The sequence below is a fragment of the Tinamus guttatus genome, unplaced genomic scaffold, assembly GCF_059628265.1.
Source record: "Tinamus guttatus ecotype Peru unplaced genomic scaffold, ASM5962826v1 Tinamus_guttatus_pri_ptg000383l, whole genome shotgun sequence".
NCBI lineage: Eukaryota > Metazoa > Chordata > Aves > Tinamiformes > Tinamidae > Tinamus > Tinamus guttatus.
In genome coordinates, this window is record NW_028288917.1 from 6,013,999 (window position 1) to 6,034,738 (window position 20,740).

The window sequence follows — 20,740 nt, forward strand, 5'->3', positions numbered from 1 at the left end:
TTCAATTTACATTATGAAAAGCCTACAGTGTTTTGCAAAACAGTTGTTCCTTCCTTCTTTCCTAAATTACAACCCTAACTGTAACTCAGCAAATGTTTGTGGCTATCCTTAACATTACGAATGGATCGATGCTGATTACACGTTTCTTTCTATAGATTACAACTGCCTTCCCCAGTTCACCTGTCTTGCAGCCCTTACAAAATTCAAAGCAGAGGAGCACCATCTAGTTGTTTCTACACCAAAGCTGCTGCTTTTTTTCTTTAAAAATATGTACTGCTTTTGGTCGTACTAGTTTCAGGGATAAAACAGTAAAACGGTAACCGTAAAAAGTTAATCGTAATGCCTTTAGGAATATTTAAGCATGAGCCCTGTTTGTATTTTTAATATCTGTTTCTACACAAATAAAATAAAATATTCAAGCAAGAAAGAATGTGTTTGCAAGCAGGAACTGGGGACTGCACAGAGGATATTTCAACATCAAGCATTTGCAGGAATGATCTCAGAAATCTGAAGAAGACATTTCTAAGGAATGCGAGTGAGACCAGGTAGCACCTCCAGTCTCAGTCAAATTCCTCAGCAAAGAGCACCTGATGCACAGACTATAGCTTATTAATATGGGTTATCTCCCCCCACCTTTCTTGTAGCCTTTTCCAAACTAATATCTCTCACATCAGTGAGTTTAGCTTTTTCAATTTAAATTTAACTGTGAATTACTTTTACATTTTTTTGAGCAACACAATCAAGACTTTTAGCCTGAATTTTAGCAATGTTCTGCTTGTTGAAAATAACATAGGAATGTTACGTAGGCTGCAGAAAAATGCACAGTCAGGATCTGCGTTGTAATCAGGTAATCAACTCCTCAGCAGATTAATACCGCAGACTATCCACTAAAAATTAAGGAGGATATTTTTTTCCCCTTTGAATTACATAATTTGCCAGTATGTTTCCATGTGGTATCTGTGTTAGTGCCCAAAGAGAAGTACTTGGCAAAAAATGCAGTAACTGAAGGGACCTGTATGAGTCTGTCTATAAAAGAATTGGCAAGAGTTAAAGAAGGTCATTGGATCATTTTTAGAGTTTGCCAAGTGAAAATTATCCTCATCCTGAAAAACTACCTAAGACTGCATATCCAAAGGCATCACAAAGACCTACACTATATTCTAGATTGTAATTTAAGAAATCTGAAAAGACTTTAATACACAGAAGAAAATAAACTATCTTGTCACAGACATATTGCTTTGCCCTAGGGCTGTTAAAAACAAGAAATTCCAAGTTACAAACTAAACTACATCTATTGCTGAACAGAAATGAACAAAATCAGCTATGTATTGGCCTATTCTCAGGCACAACAGAAGCCAAGAAAACTGAAGGTGGAGAACTGTGTACAAGCCCACAGACTTAATGAGGCAGTTGCTATGGGAGAATACGGAAAAGCACAAATTACACTTATGTATGTCTTATATATTACAGAAGAGCCTGTTAAGAAAAACTGAAAAGCTGGGGAAGCAACATGCTAAAAAGCTAAAAACAACACAGGAGAGACATCTGTCTTAACCTGTTAAATAATATATTTCACAAAAGTTGGTACCCAGGGAGACAGACAGATACTACAAACTCCATTCTTTAAAAGAGCTCTTAGAAGTAGCTTTTCATGACTCTTAATGAGGTCAAGGTTTAAGATGAAAAGAGCTAGAGCATTCCAATATTGGCAAAGGACATGTACATTTAAAATCTCCGAAACTCATCAACTAGAGTAATTGGTGGGAATGTTGCCCTCTCAGGTTTTATTTCCGTGATTTGAGAAATCACTAAGCTCTAGAGAGAAGGCTGTAAGGACTGAATAAAAAAAAATCCTTTCAAAAAGCAGATGAAATCTCTTTTTCTACTAGGACCCTCAAGCCCTGCTGATCTGCATAATCTGGATCCTAAAAATCATCATGACCAAACTGGATCAGAGAGGTGAAAAAACTTGTTTGTATTTTATCCACAGATAGTGAAATATCACTGTATGTAAGAACCTAGATATTTATGTCTGGGCAGACATAGATGATGCAATAATAATTAACTATCTGTAATGTATTTATACTTTCCGTAGAAGAGAGAGACTGTAAAATAATCTCTGCTACCATGTGATTCTGATCACTCCTAGTCTAAGGTAAGGAACCTCTTTGAACAAAAAGAAAACAGTAACCTCATCCTGATGGAGTATAAACATAACCTCATACTGCTATTTGGGCTGCTTTTTGACTGAGCACAGTGTATTGGTAGCGACATATTAGTACGGTATAAATAAAAAAATATTTTCCAAAGATTTCTGAAAGTGTTTATCAATAAATTATAACTCATAATTTTTCAAGGGTTCATTTTCAGTAATTCTCTTCCGCACATGCTTTTAAACCCAGAAAAGTCAAATAAATACTACTAATAATAATAATAATAAACACAAATATAGAAGATCTGGTGACTTCACATTTAGAAAAGTTAAAATATTTGACACATTTTATAGATCTTTAAGACCACTATGCCAACACATACTATACTTTTTAAACTAAATCATATTTACCCTGCAGTAGTTAAAAAGAACTAGAAAAAAATAAAACAGAGAAATATTTCAGTATGGATATCAGACACCTACCTCACTGGAAGTGGAACAGTGTATCAGAATGTTAAAACAAAGTCACTGGCAAATCTCCAAGACAACAGCGGGACCATACCCAGCAAAGTCACACATCCTAACACCATCTCCGTAGGAACAGATATTATCTATATAAAATGAGGTTGATTTTTTCCTTCTTGGGAAGATCTAGAAAGCCAGCCAATATCACATTGCTCCTGATAACCAGCTGAGTCGTGGTGCCCCCAACCACTATGTGCTCTTTGCTTCTGCGAGGTGAGTCCTTAGCATATCTCACCTAAACCCCAACGAGTGGGTGCCCTTGTGCAAGCAACAGCTCCTACAAACCTGTGCAATGTGCGGCAGGGCCCTCCTAGGGCTTTGTGAATTCTTGTACATTTGTACTATACAAATTGGGTGATGCATCTCACTGTCTCAGGTCCACACTGCTCCCACCATCCACACTGACTACCTTAGGTGCGGGTGTCAAACAAGAGGCCAGCTGCGAGACAGGGAAAAGTCAAGAAAGGGTAGGTGTCCCCTCACACACAGAGTTAAAGAGAAGGAAAATCCAACATAGTAATACCCATCTTTATCCCTCTTAGTTATGATGAAAGGCATAGATAGTCCCATGCATCTTCAGTGGGATGTTAATTCCACATCCACCAAGTGGAGAAATGAGTATCCTTGTCGCAGACAAGAGAAGAACAGAGTAGAGACATCTCAAGCTACAGATACTACAGCAACATTCAAAAACAGTCTTTGTGGGGAGCATGTTGTGGACTGGATTGCTTTTATTCTTTAAAAAGAAGGACAGTTAACACTCCAGAAAATTTGAGAGAGTAGTAGAGCTGTTTCTAGGATTTCAATTTTCCACCTAAGCAATAGGTGCAAGTACCACAAGGCCCTCACCTTCTGTGCATGTGACCTGGTCTGCTGCAAGCTGTCATTTATGTTCTCCCATCCACAGAAGCAGCCTGGGAAGGAGACTGAGTTCTCCGAAACAAACCTGCTCCCTCCCACACCACCACCTCCAGTGGCCCAGTGAGTGGCTGGCTACAAAGCCAAGAGGAATGTGCAGAGGAACTGGCGCTGCCGCAGCTGCTGTTACTGATCCAGAAGGAAGCTTCCAGGTTTTTTTTTTTTTTTTTTTTGGTTGTTGTTTTCCAGAGTGGAAAGGCAGGACAATGGTGAGGTCAAAAGAGCAGCAAGGGAGGAGTTGTGACCATGTGTTCAAGGAGAGAGCATTCAGCAATCTGGCCGCGGGGGACAGACAGCTCTAGTCTGTTAGGGAGTAATAAGAGCTAAACTTTTTGGTTCATTTCTGGATTTATTCATGGACTGTGCTAGTTTCTTGTGAGTCCAGAGTTCTATTATGATGTTTGATGGAGGAAAGACTCAGGCTGGGCATAAGAAGCCACTACAGTGAGCAGAGACTGACCACTTTCACGTGACAGAGGTGGCATTGCTGGTGGCCAGGAAGGATTCAGGACAACATTCCTAGTGCCATAAAATATTAACATCAATTTGGCACTGCCTGCTTGTGCACTCTATGTTTATCATACAAACAACATTTGACATTTTTCATTGCTGCTACTGAGGAAAGTCCAGCTCTCCTTTGTATAAAATTTAGGAATTTAAATCAGAATTCATACAGTCAAATACTATTGCTTTGTAAGTGCAATCAGGCAGTTTGGTAAGATAATAAATGGCTGATGTTCTCTTTTTTATTTTAGTGAAAAAAAGTCTTTAAGATATTTTTCTTTTTTAAAAAAATATTTGTGCAAATGTGTGGTGGCCAGCAGTCATTGCCAAAAACTTGTTTCCTTACTAAAAATCTTACCTGGATTTTAGCCATGTTTCTTCCTTGTTACTCTCTTTTTCTGAAACCCTCTTGTTACCCTCAGTTTCCTCTTTCTCTGTTGCAAATACTGCTGGCGAGAGAGGAGAGCTCACTTTCTTTAAAGAATACGTTCAACTTCATCCTGTTTACTCCAGTTCAGATTGACCTCTGGTCAAAACTGCAGAGCTGCATAATTTTATCACAATAAATTGCAGACCCTTGAAAAAATGAAACTTGAGTTGAAATGTTTCTGCTTAGTATGAAAGGACACGAGGGCACCTAGAAAAAAAAAAAGTAATGAATAAACATTAAGTAATTAATTCTTATAACATTCCTATGCTACAGGGAAGTAGAAGTGACTAAATCAAACTGAGAAAACAGATGCATTTCCTGACATCTTGAAAATATATCATCCTAGGTTTCCCACAATAAAAAATGGAAACATTTACATTAACTCCCTCAACCTTGCTGGTACCTGTTCATATTCATTAATGATCCTTTGGTCATTATCCATAAATCATTTTGTTACCCCTGAATTTACTAAAAAAAAAATCTTTATCTCTGTTGATCAGGCAGGCTGCTTTCAGAGTGGGAGAGCAAGAGCAGTGTCCTCATGATGCAAAATAAAACAACGCAAAAATTGCTATTTAGTTTCTAAGTGACGTTTGAAACTTAATTGAGTTTGAAGCTATATAAGAATAGTTGAAACAATGAAGAAACTGCTTTCCCTGAAGCATTTCAGATTAATGGCACTCCTGATTTTCTCTTTGTAACCAGAAGCATTGATCAGCTTTGATTCATGGAAGGATAATCTTCTGGTGTGCTTCTTTCTGTGATGTGGTGGATTTAATTTAATTTGCTAAAACTCAGAATGTTTGTTTTGCTTGGAGAAACTTATTTTTTGATTACTGCTATTTTTTCTTCCAAGTTATGCATATTTCCTGTCTTCACCAATAAAACTTCTTCAGCAGTATTTGCTACATCCTGGTTCACAGTCTGCATGTTGTGATCCTGGTGCTGTGATCACAGGCAGGTGATATATTTTTCCTTTTATTCTCTGACACCAGAGAATTTTTTCCTCATGCAACACAGGGTCACAGCCTAGGAAAAGCAAGGATCACCACTAAATATAGTAATTACCACCGAGTGCCTGTAACACCGCAACCAAAAATGAGGCAGTAGTTCATAATATGCTGTTCTTAATGATGAAGCCCACTCAAAAACTTCTCATCCCCAACAGCTTCTTCTGGACCTTCCCACTTGCTGTAAATCAGATCACTAAAATGAAATAACACTCTTGGAAATTGGGCTTAGGGGGAAAGCACTACCTGAGAACACAGTCAATGATATGTCATGAACACGAAAGAGCTGTAGTGTCACATAGCGCGCAGCAAACAAAAATGCTATTAATGTGTGCAGGGAAGGGATAATTTCTTAAGCCTATTTCACCTTCAAAATAATTGCATCTTGGTATTTCTTTGTATTCTGCCATTCTTGAGAGTGTCAGGCTTAGACATATTTTGTTTTCAAACTAATTAACAGTTCCAGATGCTCAATCCAAGCATCTCAGTGTGTTGTTTCAGAGAAAAGTGGACAATGTTTTCGAAGAGCATCAGCAAGTTTTCAGGTTAAAGGAGGTTAGCATAGAGCATGAACATGCAGCGAATTTGTCATGCCATTGTAACTATCTGTATAGTACCATGCCATTGTAACTATCTGTTTTGCCTCTCATAAATAATATTATTTTACTAGTCCACAAGAAATGATCATCAACCATTTACTTTCTTCCAGGTAAGACAGTTACTCTTGGGCAGTTACTGCACAACCTGTTCTGCTGGGACTTTGAACCTGTTTGGTGCACCAAAGTAGCCACACTGAAATTAAGGCATGTAAAATTACCATGTAGGGTCTGGTCAAAGGTCTGGGGTCTGCTGCTCAGGCCCAAACTGCTTGTACTGTGAGTCCTTTCCTTGAAATCTTTAACACACAAGCCCCAGGTCTTGATTTCCAGCCTACAAAACCAATGCAAAAATTTCGACTAGATGAATAACCAGTTTTCAAAAGATAATATTGCTCTGTATAGCTGTGAGAAAGAGTAACTTTTTAACTTTTCCCACAGACATCTATTCACAAAAGGTGATACAGCATATGTGAATAAGATTGAAATGATATAGCAAGTAAAGTATCTAGTTTTGTGTTACACAGTACCTGAAAATTGCATTAGGTAAAAGATCACAATAGCCAGAGTAGCTGGATATTCACCTCTTTCTTTTCATCAGGACTTTGTCCAAAATAATCTCTGCTCTAAAACTTTGGGATATCTTACAAGAGTCAAATAATAGTCCTGCTATCAATGACTAACTTTCAGCATTTTACAGTCTGTGAATCTGAAGAGCTTTTCCAGTAAATATATGTTTCATTTTAATTTCCACATCTGTGGAATATTATATAGTAAACATTGTTCATATTGCAAATCCCTAGGAAGTGATCTATGCCCACAGAGCAAAAGCACTGTCATAATATATATAATGCATACAAATATTCTGTAAGTGTACATAACAACTCTGATCACTCAACTGTGACCACCCTTTTACCCCGTTTCATATGTTTTGTATAGTTTGACAAACTTCCTTACTTTGTGGCTCTGTGTCTCACTGAAAGAGAAATTTGAATCCATCCTCAAAAGGCAGAAAAGCTAACGGGCTAATCCTGAGTCCCATCTGCCGTTTATCTTCTTCCTTGTAATCCATTTTTACATTTTCTTCCATTTACTACTAGATTGGTCAAATTCATTATTGTCTTCAGCAGAATTACACAAAAGATTTATGTGGCTCCTGGATAACTAAATGCATATCATGAGCATTGGAAACAATCAAAATGCTTTTGTTCTACATGGTCATAAATTAATGTTTATCTAATATTTGCCATCTGTTCATAGCAGCAACTTTTGCTGTTATCTGCTTGCATATGTAATAGTACTGAGAGCTGTAACTAGTTCTGTCACATTTCTTCTATACACTTACTTTGACAATAGATAAAATAACTAAATATAGCAAGAGGAATGAAAAAACATTTTGTAGTTCTTATCCCATATACTGTTTAAATGTATTCAATGAAAAGGAGGAAAATGGACAAGCAAGATGAAAAAAAAAAAAAAAAAAGCACTTTATTCCCTTTCCAGACTAATTTTATCAGAATGTACAGAACAAAAAGGCATTAGATAATGGAAAATCTGTTTCACTCCGTCAATACTATTGATGAAATACTTACTGCACTAAAACCCAAGTGATCTATAACATTGTGGAAGAAGGCAATCTCACTGCTGATGTGTTCGGAGAATGGTTGATGTTGGAAGAGACCTCTAGAGATCATCTAGTCCAGCCACTGTGCTCAAGTAGGGACACATCAGGTTGTAAGGGGTAGAGGATAGAAAAATATTTTTATTCCATATTTGCAACACTGGCCTTATATACAGCATAAGGTGAAATATGTCACGGACTGCTCTGAGGAGAAAGTTCCACTCATCTTGAACTGATCTAATTCTGATCTTCTTCATCCCCTTCCTCAACCATGTGAACCTGTCCCCTGCCTTGCACGCATACTGTTGCTCAAAAGCCATTGAGGTAACCTCATTCAGGAACTGATCTAGCTGAAAATTCTTAGAATTAAGGAATATATCAATTTGGATGGGACTTTAGGAGCTCATTCAGTCAACAATGAATTGAGATCAGGTTTGCTTGGGACTTTTATCCAGTTGGGTCTTTGAAATCTCTAGGAACTGAGATTTCATAAAGTCTCTGCACAAGCTGCTCCACTGTTTGGCTGTCCTCATGGTAAACTCTTTTTCTTATGTGAACTCAGAACTTCCCAGTAGGGAGAACCCCAATTCTTATGGTAGAGATTTTTTTTTGTATATCCAGATAGAATCTCCTGAAGCAATTTATGCTGGTTGTCTCTACTCCTGCTGCTATGCACCTTTGTTACTGTACTGATAAAAGTTCTTCTTGTAGTCCATGGTGTCCCATTCTGGTGTCAATTTAAGTGGAGACTCAGCTCAAGCCAGGTTCTTGATACGTTTACTTGTGTTCTTGGGTATAGGAATAGACCATTTTTACACTAGGAAGACGCCATTTTTAAAGACCTAACAGCTTTTTTGAGCTTCTTTGACTTTCAGGCTTGCTTCCCATGAGATCCCACCTAGAAGTCCCCTGAATAGGTCAAAGCCTGCACTCCTAGAGTCCAAGGTCTGTACTCAGCTTGCCTATCCTCAGGATCTTGAACTCCACTATTTCACAGTTGCTCAAAGCAAGGTTGCTATTTATTAACATCTTGCCGGCCTGTGTCTCCTTGTTCATGAGTAGTGGTAAATCCTTCACTCAGCAAAACGAGTGCCTCTCAGGATTTCTGCCTAATGAAATTCCTTCCTTACAGCATCAAAGCTCTCACAAATTGGAATTTAAGAAACTAAAAATATGTATTCTGGGTCAGAGTTTATCTAATCCATTAATCTATCTCAGCTGGAGTCTCTACCTATTTATGACTTCAGGGTTTATGTGGAGGTCAGATCTGCAGGCTTGACAGAGACCAGGCTCATGCAGCTTCATACCCCAAGTTCCAGCGAGTAGCAAGGCTGAATATGTATTTCCCATAGACATACACACACTCATATACAATGTATGTATGTACATATATATATACATGTACATGACCGGCTACACATGTCGAGAAAGCATTCACACAAACAGTACCAGGAAAGTCTATTAGTAGGATGCATACATACACACATATAGGTCTGTAAAGTGTAGATCCACCTAGTAAGACGACTTGGACACTCAACCCACCCCGGTAGCTGGCTCCTGGATCCAGTCTTCCCAGTTTCTGGTGCCTGAAAATAGAATGCCCCAAAGCCTGCAGCCCCATTCCAGTTGCTAGCACCGACCCCCTCACACACACACACACACACACGTACTGAGGATCCCTTCCTATAGACATACACGCACACTCATTCTCCCAATCAACCCCTCCTCCCACCCCTATCCCCGGATCCTACAGTTCCTTTGGCAGTTGGCCATGATTGCCCTGGTCTCTCCAATAGTCAAATATCCCTCTTGGTCTCACGTTTAGAGATGCACATCCACACCTGGCTCACAGGTCTCTTAAGCAACTTGCCAGCTCGTCCAACTTGGTGTTCAGCAGTGATCGCAGAGTGGTTTGCATACCCTTCCTCCAGTTGCTGGCACTGCAGGCACAGAGGCCCCCAAGATCCATGGTCAGAATCTGGTTGCTGGCGCTGAGACCTCACACACAAATGGACACAGAGTGGAGTTTCTCACCCTGGAGAAATAGTTGGAAAGAAATTTAATATGAAGGCAGGAGACTGTGCTGATCAGGTGCAGGTCACAGTCAGACAAGCCTACTTGACACAGTCAGACAAGCCTACAAGTCCTTTCAATTGTTTCGTACCTCTAGCTTCCCATGTATGTTCTTTCCCAAATCACCCAGATCTCTCCCATTCTCCATCTTTGGTTTTTCACCTAAACATCCCGATGCAATGGCCAAATGTTCTTCCCCTGCATCCTATAATGTTTCCCATGCCCCTAAGCAGTAACCCCCTCAGACTGAATCTGTCTCCAGGATCCTGCTCCCAGGACTCATCTTGCTGGTTTTCACACCGGAGCAACAGGGCCAACACTCTCCTGCGAGAAGCCAGAGAGGGTGTCTGTTCCTCTGAGTAGGTACTTTGCATTCCTCGCCTCCACTGTGCCTCTTTTGAGCTTGTGGGGACAAGCCTGTGTGGTGGGCCAAGACTCTCCAGTGATGGGAGTAGCCAGGATGGGGCATGACTCCATTCTGGAGCAGATAGCAGAAGGTAAAGATCTCATAAAAATGGCTCTCACATGGATCACTAAAATCTATCTGAAGACACCCAAAGAGACAGTGTTTTTAAAGACTCTTTTGGACTGCTTTGCCAAATAAGTGCAGCAGAATCATGAAACATTTTGGAATATTTTCCTTAATGCCATCTTCTATAGTCCAGATCTGTAAGTCCCCAAAGAATCACATGAAGAGCAAGCCACATATGCTCAATATCCCAGCTCTGCATTGCTTAGAAGTATCACACAACTTCACTGCAGAATTTTGCTATCGAGGTCAGACAACCTGGCTTTCCCGTCCCACTACAGCTGATGTCACAACTTGAACAGCAGGCAGTGAAAGCTCTTTGAAGGACAGATGTGCAAGCTTTCCACACCAGCAGGAACAACACAGACACCTGTTTATTAGCATGTTGTCAAGTCATGCTCTCAATTATACAACGGGCTGTTATTTTTCAGCATGGCGCTGCATTTTTGTTTCATGCTAGGCCTTCTGGGGGCACAGTATGTCAAAGAGGTGTCTTGCTGGGTGAGTTGAAGCTTTTAAGGGTAGGTCTCAATCCTATTATCAGCATTTCACAAACTCAAAATAAAGCTAGTGCTGTGTCAGCAGATTAGCTGCGGAACTAACAGGGATGATTTCTTAAATTGCAGGGTAGGAAGAAAAAATAAAATTGGTGTCACTGCCTCAGCTGAAAAAAAGTGAACTGCAGTTTACTTTTCTGAAGGCCTCATACTTAGTACATGGCACTTTCTTGACTGTGAACACCAGCATTAGAAAATGAACAAAGCCATTTCATTGGTGAAAATATTTAACAATTTTGTAAGATTACATGATCCATAATATTATATTTTCTTTGTGACAAGAAATAAATGTCCCTCATAACTTTTCAATATACTGTCAAACACCAATAAGGAGTGAGGCTATAAGTAAAGGGTTTTGACAATGATAAATACACATCTATCTGGCAAGCTTATACAACAGTCTTTTTCAATATTGCTCACAAAGATCCTCTTGCAATGTTAAAAAAGTACAGTTTTTTTTTAACATAATATATACTAAAAGATGGGAAAAACTAAGAGATAAGGAATTCCTCTTGCCTGTTTAGACTGAATTACTCCAGAGGACAGAAGTGCAAGGCTAAAACATGCTTTTTTAAGCAACGCTCAAATGAGGAAACAAGAAAGCAAACAAGCTACTGCTGGCAGTCTCAGGAGGCATTCTGTTTGTGCAGAGGCAGAGACTAGGATGCCCCTGACACTATTGATTCTTGACTCCTATATCTTATTTACAACAATGCAACTACTCCTGCCAAAGTGGGCGTGAGATGGTATGAAAAATGGCATTATCGGAGTATCTTTTCACTAATCTAGTCCTATTTTGAGCTATTTTAGCACTTCTTTGGGCTGGTTCCCTTGTCCATTGTCAAAATTCATTTCTCACCAGCTGGAGATGGACATTCCTTGGCTCAAAGACATCTTCCTTTTGCAAACTGTGCACAAATGATTCTACTGGGTTTTTTTATCAACCAGGATAAAAGGCATGACACAGAGAGGGGACAAATATATATTTTTAGACAAACATCACAAATCTGTAATACTTCAATAAAGCATATTGATATGTGGTTAAGATATCAGAGAAGAAAAGAAGGAGAAGGAGGAGCCTTGCTCAATAATCCTTCAGTGGGAAAGGTAGATAGCAAGGAGTTGGACTGCAGTAGAGGGAGAACTAAAGAGGTTTGTAATGGCGGTCCTCAATGGGCAGTTAAGATCCTGTTTTAGCTTCAGTTAAGTCTGAGATACAGCTAAGATCCAGCGAGTTACTATTTCATTATGACCTTGGAAACAAATTATGTGCTAATGAAATCTGCATATGGCCTGAAACAAGGCTTTGTTAAAATAAAGGCAGACAAGAAGACAGGGGAAAAAAAAAAAAAAAAAGGATGACCTAACAGATTGGAATGGGGTGAAATTGGAAATTAATGAGCAGGAACTGCAATTCGGAAGTTCATCAGCTGAAAATATTAGTCAATTACCCAATAGTTATGTATTCCTTAAAGAGGTTCCTATGATCCTAGGTTGGATATTGCAAAGCATATCTAGACATCCAGTATGAGGTGCATTTGTTTGTTCAAGTTAGAAATAAGTTAATCAAAACATAACAATAAAACCTGCTGATTATACATGATGTTATATTATACTCAATAATAACATTCCTTCTTAATGTTTCTGGCAATTTTTACATAGCTCAATGCTAGGTCTTAGGAGCAATTCATATCCCATCATCTGAACTCTGTTGCAGAGGAATGAAACTTGTCTCTGCTACAGCCTTACAAAGCTCCAGCCAGAGATTCCTTCCCATTTGGGAAGGGAATCTTTTGGATCATCCAAGAAATTACTGAGAATACAACTCTTTTTTTTATATGTTTTACCTATTTTAGGAAAACTACTGCATTGTAGCATTTTTAAAGTTGTTCAAGATTATTTCAATGGTTAGTAAATCTTTAGAAATTTTTAGGTTTAAGTTACATTTGCTATTCAAAGGATTCCTTGGGATGTTGACTTTTTTTTTCTTCTTTTTTTTTGATCAGGTGGACAAGTGAAATGCACCTTTCACTGGTGCTTCTTTTTAGACATAATACAACCTGTAAAACCTTTCTTCATAGTGCAGCAATCTTTAAACTGCATGCCATATGAGCCTGTAGAGAAAACACATTAATCTCAGAGTTTATGAAATCTAGTAGGAAATGAGTGAGTTTAGACGCCATGAAATCCACAATCCTAACAACAAGCCTAGCAGGAAGGCACTTATATGAAGTTGGTTTTGACTCCATTTGTAGTAATTTTCAGCAGTTCACTACATCACAAAAGCTAAAACAGCTTGATGTGTTCAAATTGGTAGAGTAACAGCTTCAGAAAGATATTACTGCTTTACTGTCAATACTGGGCAGGAAGAAAAGAACTATTTAAACTGAGAGACAACACCAGCACAGGAACAGACAGGTATTAACCACTCATGGAAATCTGAAGTTTTCTCACCATCAGACAATGCAGCTGGAAGTAAACAGCGAGGTCAAAACTTTAGCAGTTTAACAGAAGCTCTGTAAATTCATGGGATACTTTTGGTATTGAACACATTTAATAACAAAGGTTGGTGCCGTTAGCACAATGCTGCTCCTTCTCTGCTCTGACAGTGAGTTGTTCCATGCTCTTGTAGCCACTACTCTTGCCTGTGCCTAGCAGTGGAGAATCAAAGCATGCAGCTTTGACAGTACATTTCAGCTTATTTCCCTTAGAAACTCTCTTTTGAACAACTACTAAACCTGCTGACTCATCTGAAAACTGTTCACAAAAACATGTAATTTTTGCAGGTATAGTGAAGATAGGATCGCCCTTTTCATAAATCAGCTTAAGGCAATTACGAATCATCAAAAAAATTGCAGTTTCCTATCCCCATGCAAATCCACAGAGATGTGGCCAATTTATGAACTAATGCTATTTGCACATGCACAGCAGAATTTGATCTGCTTGCTAATTTTCTGAACCTCCTAGTTTCATTACATGCATTTTCAAACCCCGTTGAAAGGCTCACAACTATTTAGTTATTCTGTCCATAAAGATAATCTAATATAGGAATGGTCCTGAATCTAAGGAAATGTTAATTCAATGACAAGGCTTTTACTAATTTCAGTGGGACCAGAGTTCCACTTTGAGAGATTAAATGCTACCTCTTCAATTGCTTCATCTTCTTATCTCTGTGCACTTCAGAACTCTTATCAAGCACAAAAGCTTGTCTCTGATGGCACTGAGAACAGAATAGCATGTTTAAATCTCCATTAGCTCCTCTTCTAGAACTGGCTTCAGACCACTGGTGTTACAGCCACTGTATTAAGATTAGGCTCCTCTTTCCTGAGCCGAGATTGAGAACCTCCCTAGAAATAATATCTCATTATGGCCTATACACTAGTATCTGTATAACTTACTGACAGAAGTATAATTAAATACATATACACATACACACAGACATTTATTCACTGGTCATGTTGTTCACTTAGTGAATACACATGTGAAAGTCTGACACAGATTCAGAAGATGGAACTACTTGGATTTGCTCCAAGTAAGTCAGAGATAGGGTCGTATTTATGTCCTAGAAATCAAACAGATTTTATCAATGCTAAAATATAATGTATTTAGATTTACATATCTTTGTTAGTATCAGTATAGCTAAGTAGACTCTGAGGGGGCAAAATCTGAGATTTGAGCCAGTCCATGAAAATGAGAATAGGACCAGATCAAAGCCTGTTTAGCCTATTCTCTCTCCAACAGCAGATACAGATGCCTAGAAAAAGACTTTGCAGCTCTCAGATTTACCGAGGTAGAGGTGGTTTGTGTATTTTAATAGTCCTAAAACAAATTTCATGAGTTTGCTGAATTTGCTTCCAGAATCTCTGTAGTCTGTCAGCACTCAGCACACCCTTGCTGTGAGCACTCTGTGCTCAACTAGGCACAATGTGATATATCTCTTTGGAGACACCATCTGCTTGTTTGATTCAATGTCCACTACTTTCTCGCACGGAACATGACGTTCCACATTGGCTTTCTCTGAAGGGCTTGTGCTTTGCGAGACCTCTAGGACATCTTCTCTTGCCATTTCTTTCTCAAGTGGTAAAGTCCTTGTGTTAAAAAAAAAAAAAAAAAAACCCTCACATGGAAACTATGTGTGATCTTCATTTTGCTTCTTTGTTTTCTTTCCTGTTCACAGATGAAGAAACAAGAAGAGCACACTGAAGATTTCGGAGCAGCACCAGCTTGCACTTTGGGTCATGATCTTGCTCACCTCCTGTGCTTCTAAGCTGTGTAAAAGAGCTGCAAAGCACAACTTCTCTTTAAAAAGCTGGGTTGATTCTTTCTCCCTGTAAATCTACTTGGGCTGCCTGATTTCATTATTTTATTAAAAAAAAAAAAAGTTTTTTTTTTCTTTCCTGGAGCAGACATCAAGTTTTCTAGCTTCTACTTCCTTCCGGGTTTTGCGACACTCCAGCATTCTAGCACTAAAGCCCCCGAAGCGCTTTTACTATGGGTTTACTTCCCGTATTGGAAAGTCCAGGGGCCCTCGGGTAAGGAGAGCAGCCCTGAGCACCGCCCCTGAGCACCGCCCAACAGCGGCCCCAACGGCCGCCCAACAACGGCCGCCCAACAACGGCCGCCCAACAACGGCCGCCCAACAACGGCCGCCCAACAACGGCCGCCCAACAACGGCCGCCCAACAACGGCCGGCCCCGCCCCGCGCCCCGCGTCCCCCGTCCCGCGGCGCTGAGGGCGGGCGGGCGCAGCGCGCAGGCGCGCGTGGCGGCGCGCGGGGGCGGCTTTGAACGGTGGCGGGCGGCGGAGCGGAGCCGCTCGGGGCTGCGAATGGAGCCCGTCCTCAAAGGTACCGCCTGGGCGTGCGGGTCCTCCCTGCTGTGGCGCCTCGCCCCCTTCCCCGCCTGCCCGCCCGTCTGCTCGCGGCGGAGCCCCGACCTTCCGCGCGGCTCCACGGCCGCGAGCAGGGGATGGCCCGGCCCAATCTCTCTATGCGGTCCGGCTCGTGTCTTGCTGTGGGCTCCCCTGTCACTTCCTCCTTAGGTCGCCTCCTGGCCCTCGGTCCTCACTGTACTGCCGCCTCCGAGGTCCACTGGCATAAGGAGCCCCGTTGCTACAACCTTCCTCTTCCCTGCCTGGAGCTAGCTATGCTTTATTATTATTATTATTATTATTATTGTTATTATTACTATTTTTTAAAGAAACCCAAAACTCCATACGCTTTTTTTTTAAAAAAATCTTCATTTTCATGTACTGTACAGAAACTACAAAGCGTCTCATCTCTTTTTTGTAGGAGTGTTTTTAATTATCTAAAATTGACTAATCGGAGTTCAAGGTGTTCCTTTCATCTTTTGTGGTATTTTTAAATATTTATAGTAGGTACATGTGTTCATCCAAGTTCCCTGGCAGAACTTTCCTGATATTTATTCTCCAACCTATAGTAGACCTGTAATGGTAAAGGTTATAAAATATTTGATATGACAGGAAGTTACTGTGTTTTGTTTTGGTTTGTTTTTCTTTTCCTCCAAATACAAGCACAGTATTTTTCACAGCAGAGCAGCCAAGGAAAACAAAGCTACCATGGTCCAGCTGTAAAGTGAACACAATTAAAAAGAGGGAAATGGTAGTAGATGTGTTCTAGTTCTCATGTGCATCTCTGAAGTCTATTTTGTATTTAGAGAGAAGACAAATGATACTACATACTTTCAATTATTAACCAAGATACATAAACAGTGTTTGCCAAGGTTCACGATTAAACTGACTTTGTTGTTGTTGTTGTTCATTAGTTCTGAGAGTTGCTTGCCTTGCAGTTTTTTTAGAGTTATTCTTGGTGCACTAATGGCCTTCCTGTTTTCTGGAATTTTCCTGATGAGTTACTCTTCAAAGAAGAAATGGGTATAACCAGAACAGATATATATCTCTGAGTTTAATGCCTATCCTAACTAAGCTAATGAAGGAGTTGCTAGTTCAATATGCTCACCCCTCCCTGTCAGTACATCTGCTTTGTTCTTTTTTTTTTTTTTCCTCCCCTACAAAAACAGAAAAACTTCCATCAAACTGATTACTTTCTTGAAGAGATTCTTGTGTCCGTTTAAAGGAAGCTCTGTAAATGTTCAAAATAGACCTGTAAAACAGAGGACTTGAAACATTGCTCTTGCAGTCTGCACTTACTTTGTTTTATTCAATATTAATAAGAAACTAGTGAAATTTTAAGTCAATTGGGAGTCTTTAATAATAATTCCATTTTTTCCCATTATTCTGGAGTAAATTGTGTTAAAATTTCTGATTGATTCAAAGGTTAGCAGTGTTTAAATAATAGTAAGGATGAGCAGACATGTCAAGATACTATATTGCTTGATTAACAGGTAATGTGTTTTAAATTATTTAACAAATATCAAATGCGATAGTTTGTTGTGTTACAGTTAATTTAATTGCTAAGGAATGCAACATGTATAAAAGCAGAATTTTGTTGGGAAGACTGCTGAACCAGTTTTATCTCAGTATACTTTTAACTTTTGACTTTTCTCTACTCTAGGTATTTTGGCATTTGTAGATGTTTGGTCATCTAACAGAACAGAAAACTACTCGAAAATCTTTGAACAGCAGCTTTTCGATATGGGAGCAAAAGTAAGGAAACTAATTTCAAGTGAATGGAATGGGAAGGCACTTTGTAACAAATTGTAGCTTATTCATTCTACTACTTGTTTATTTGTAGCATGAAGTGCAGGAAGCAACATAGTTGTAGACTTGAGAGCAGATGAAAGTGCATTTAAAGCATACCTATATGTATGTGTGTGAGTATACACGTGTGTTTAAGTATTCCTTGTATGCTACAGACCGTGACATTTTATTCTTCTCTTGCAAATGTAATTTAGTTAAAGCAAGTGCCAGTAAAAAGACATGTAAGTGTCTGTGTACATTTGAGTGCTTTTTTTTTCCCCACATCAAATATGCTTGATTTGTAACTGCAAAAGATGTTACAACCACCAGCTCTTAGTGGAGATTTTTAAGAGTGCAATACACTCTTAACATTTGTGTGAACTCCCAGTTTTTAAATGGACGTCATAGGTGTATCTAATGGTAACTTATTAAATTTTGTTTATGTCCTCAAAGCCCCTTTTTTCTACAAATTTAGCAGAGACAACATGACAGAAAAATAGTAGAACTGTTTTTATTAATAAATGTAATTCACAATGTCTGTCTTTTTAGTAAGAAGTATTTCTTGTTATGTTCTTTCAGACTTTCTATTAGACATGTAGAATTTCGCTCTTACAGCTTCTGGTTTCTCTAACAGAGAATAATGGCTAAACAAAAGGTTTCAAATTCCTTTACCTATTTTGGGTCGACCTGGAAGTGGTTGAATGCAATAAAAGGTACAGGCAGATGAGGCTAATAAGCTAAGCAATTACCCTTTTTAGCAGATTGTTCTTATTGAAAAGGATTGTTCTTACTCCTTTATCACTTGATTCCTGGGCAGATGCTCTTTTTGCTATTATTGGGCTGATATTATTGCATAATACATAATATTAAAATGAATTGACTCTAGCAGGAGAGAGAACTTCCCATTAGGTTGTTGGTTGAGTGGTTGAGTCATCTCAACCTGATGCTGAGTCAGAGAACCTCTGGGATTAAAGGAGGAGGCAGTATAGGGAAACTGCTTCATGCAGGTACACCTTTCAGTGTTTTTTTGTGACTTTTTTAATGATAAGAGAAGGTGTAAAATGGTGCTCCTCCATAATTTGGAGACAAAGCCACATCTAAGGATCTGGCCTCCTTAAGACCTACTCTCTGAGCCTGATGCTAGCTGAAGTGGCTAACAGCTTATGTATGGAGTTATCTTATGCCAAAAGAAGTTAATTGGTCCTGTATAACTTAGAATATACTTTAACTCTTCACAGATGACAGAAGCCATGAGATTTTAACAGGTTTGCAGCTAGAAAAATCTTCAGGAAAGTGAAATTTTTTTTTTCTCAAAGCCAAAAAGATCCAGTATATTGGGAACAAAATACAGCATACAACTGAGAGTAACAAGAGATAATTACACAGCTACTGCTGTAAAAGTTTATTGTTGTCCTAAGTGGAACTGTCCTATAATAGGATGTTTAGTCCCCCCCCAAAATGGAAAGGATGGAATAGGTAAAATTAACAAGGCTTTCATTTAGTTGTCAGTGGAGACTAATAGCTGAAGACAATTGCACGATGGGATGAAAGTGTGAGGTATGAAAGGACTTGTTCTGGCTTGTTTTTTCTCTCTCATTTGCTAAGCTTTAAATGTTTCTGTATAACTACACCCTTCCATGATGATTCTCTCAAAAATAAAAGTGATTTTTCATGATGAAAGCTGGCTGAAAAGATGAGGCCAACTTTTTTCTTTAGACCCACGATTCCTTTTCTAAATAGATCTAATGGGTTTTTCTTTCGTTAATGACAGTTGATTCCTATACTGACTGTTGCATAAAATCATGTTGGGTTACTTGAAAATAATGAAAAACTAGTGATATAGCTACAATAGGGAGATGAAAATGGTAACCTAGAGAAAAAAAGCTTGAAATAAAGAAGCTATTCTAGTTCAGCTATCAGGAATGCTTCCTTCAAGTTATAAACATTTTTCATTGCCTTGAGTAATGAGACTTGTTTTTGGTTACTTCAGATTTTGTTGCTTAAATGGGAAAGATCAAAACAAGTCCTTTACAATATGTTTAGGGAAAGGTTTTATTTTAGTGTTTTATGCAGAAAAAAATAGACCACTCTAATTTCATAAGCATACTGAAAGATGAGTTCTTTATGTACTTCTGCAGGTTTCAAAAACTTTCAACAAGCACGTGACCCATGTAGTCTTCAAAGAAGGTCGTTTGGCTACATGGAGAAAAGCACAGAAGACTGGTGTAAAAATAGTTTCAGTACTCTGGGTGGAGAAGTGAGTATAGAAGGGAATATAATGAACGTAACTCATTTCAGACAGAATGTCTTCTAGTATTGTTTTATTCAAGGACTTAAAATACAGTACCTGCTTGCCTTTTTGTACACTTGAAGTGGTGATGAGTCTCTGGGCAAATGATCATTTTGCTTTGATGGCAGTATTCCTATTAAGTATGTTATTTCTGCCCAAAAGGTAGAATGTTCTCTCTTGGAAAATGTATGTGCTATTGAAGTAGTCGCATAATTGTTAACCATCGAGTATTCTACTCCTTTGCTCCCAGCTGGCATTCATAGGCAAGGCAGAAGACATTCTATTTATGTTGAATAGAATTTCTCCACTTCCCTATGAAAAGGCAGATTTTGTCATCTATGCATAGAACCTCCCCAAAATCCATCAGGGACAAAAATGAAGGAGATAATTATGCTGTATCTGCACTTAATTCCCATAGACAGTATTTCCTAGACAGTAAGGAGGAGGTCCATGTGTAGTCTGGCTCTTAAGAAATGTGGCAGGCTCAAAATGGCACTGCTTGAAAATTCTCAACTGCTATATGGGGAAAAACTGGTTTTAAAAAAAAGCTATCAAGTTTTAGCTTCACTATAAGCCATTGAGAACTTTCAGTTCCATATTTTTTTTCCTCTGAGTTTACTAAGTGGTTGTGAGACTTGATTTGGATTTTAGATAAACTGTAGTAGCATTTAATCTTTAAAACTCTGCATGTGTTCTGTTCAAATACTCAAACAAATGAACTGCTCCGAATGTTGCTTGTATGAATATTTCCTTCTCTGACCTGGAGTTATCTGAGTGCATGTAAAATTAATGGTCAGTTCCGCAGTGAGTCTTTAATTATAGAACGTAATATGCTTTTCTGGTAGCTAATTGTGAAACTTGGAACTTTAGTCAAAGGA

The 20,740-nt window shown here is 38.9% G+C and overlaps 1 protein-coding gene across 1 annotated transcript in view; it reads left to right on the forward strand.

Annotated features, from left to right (window-relative positions):
* The first annotated feature begins 15,694 nt into the window (after positions 1–15,694).
* MCPH1 (microcephalin 1) overlaps positions 15,695–20,740 on the forward strand; it is a 116,886-nt gene continuing 111,840 nt past the window's right edge. The window contains exons 1-3 of the mRNA XM_088530623.1: positions 15,695–15,761; positions 17,448–17,539; positions 19,711–19,829. Coding sequence (XP_088386749.1) covers positions 15,743–15,761; positions 17,448–17,539; positions 19,711–19,829 — 230 coding nt within the window. The 5' untranslated portion in view covers positions 15,695–15,742. The remainder of the gene's footprint in view (positions 15,762–17,447; positions 17,540–19,710; positions 19,830–20,740) is intronic.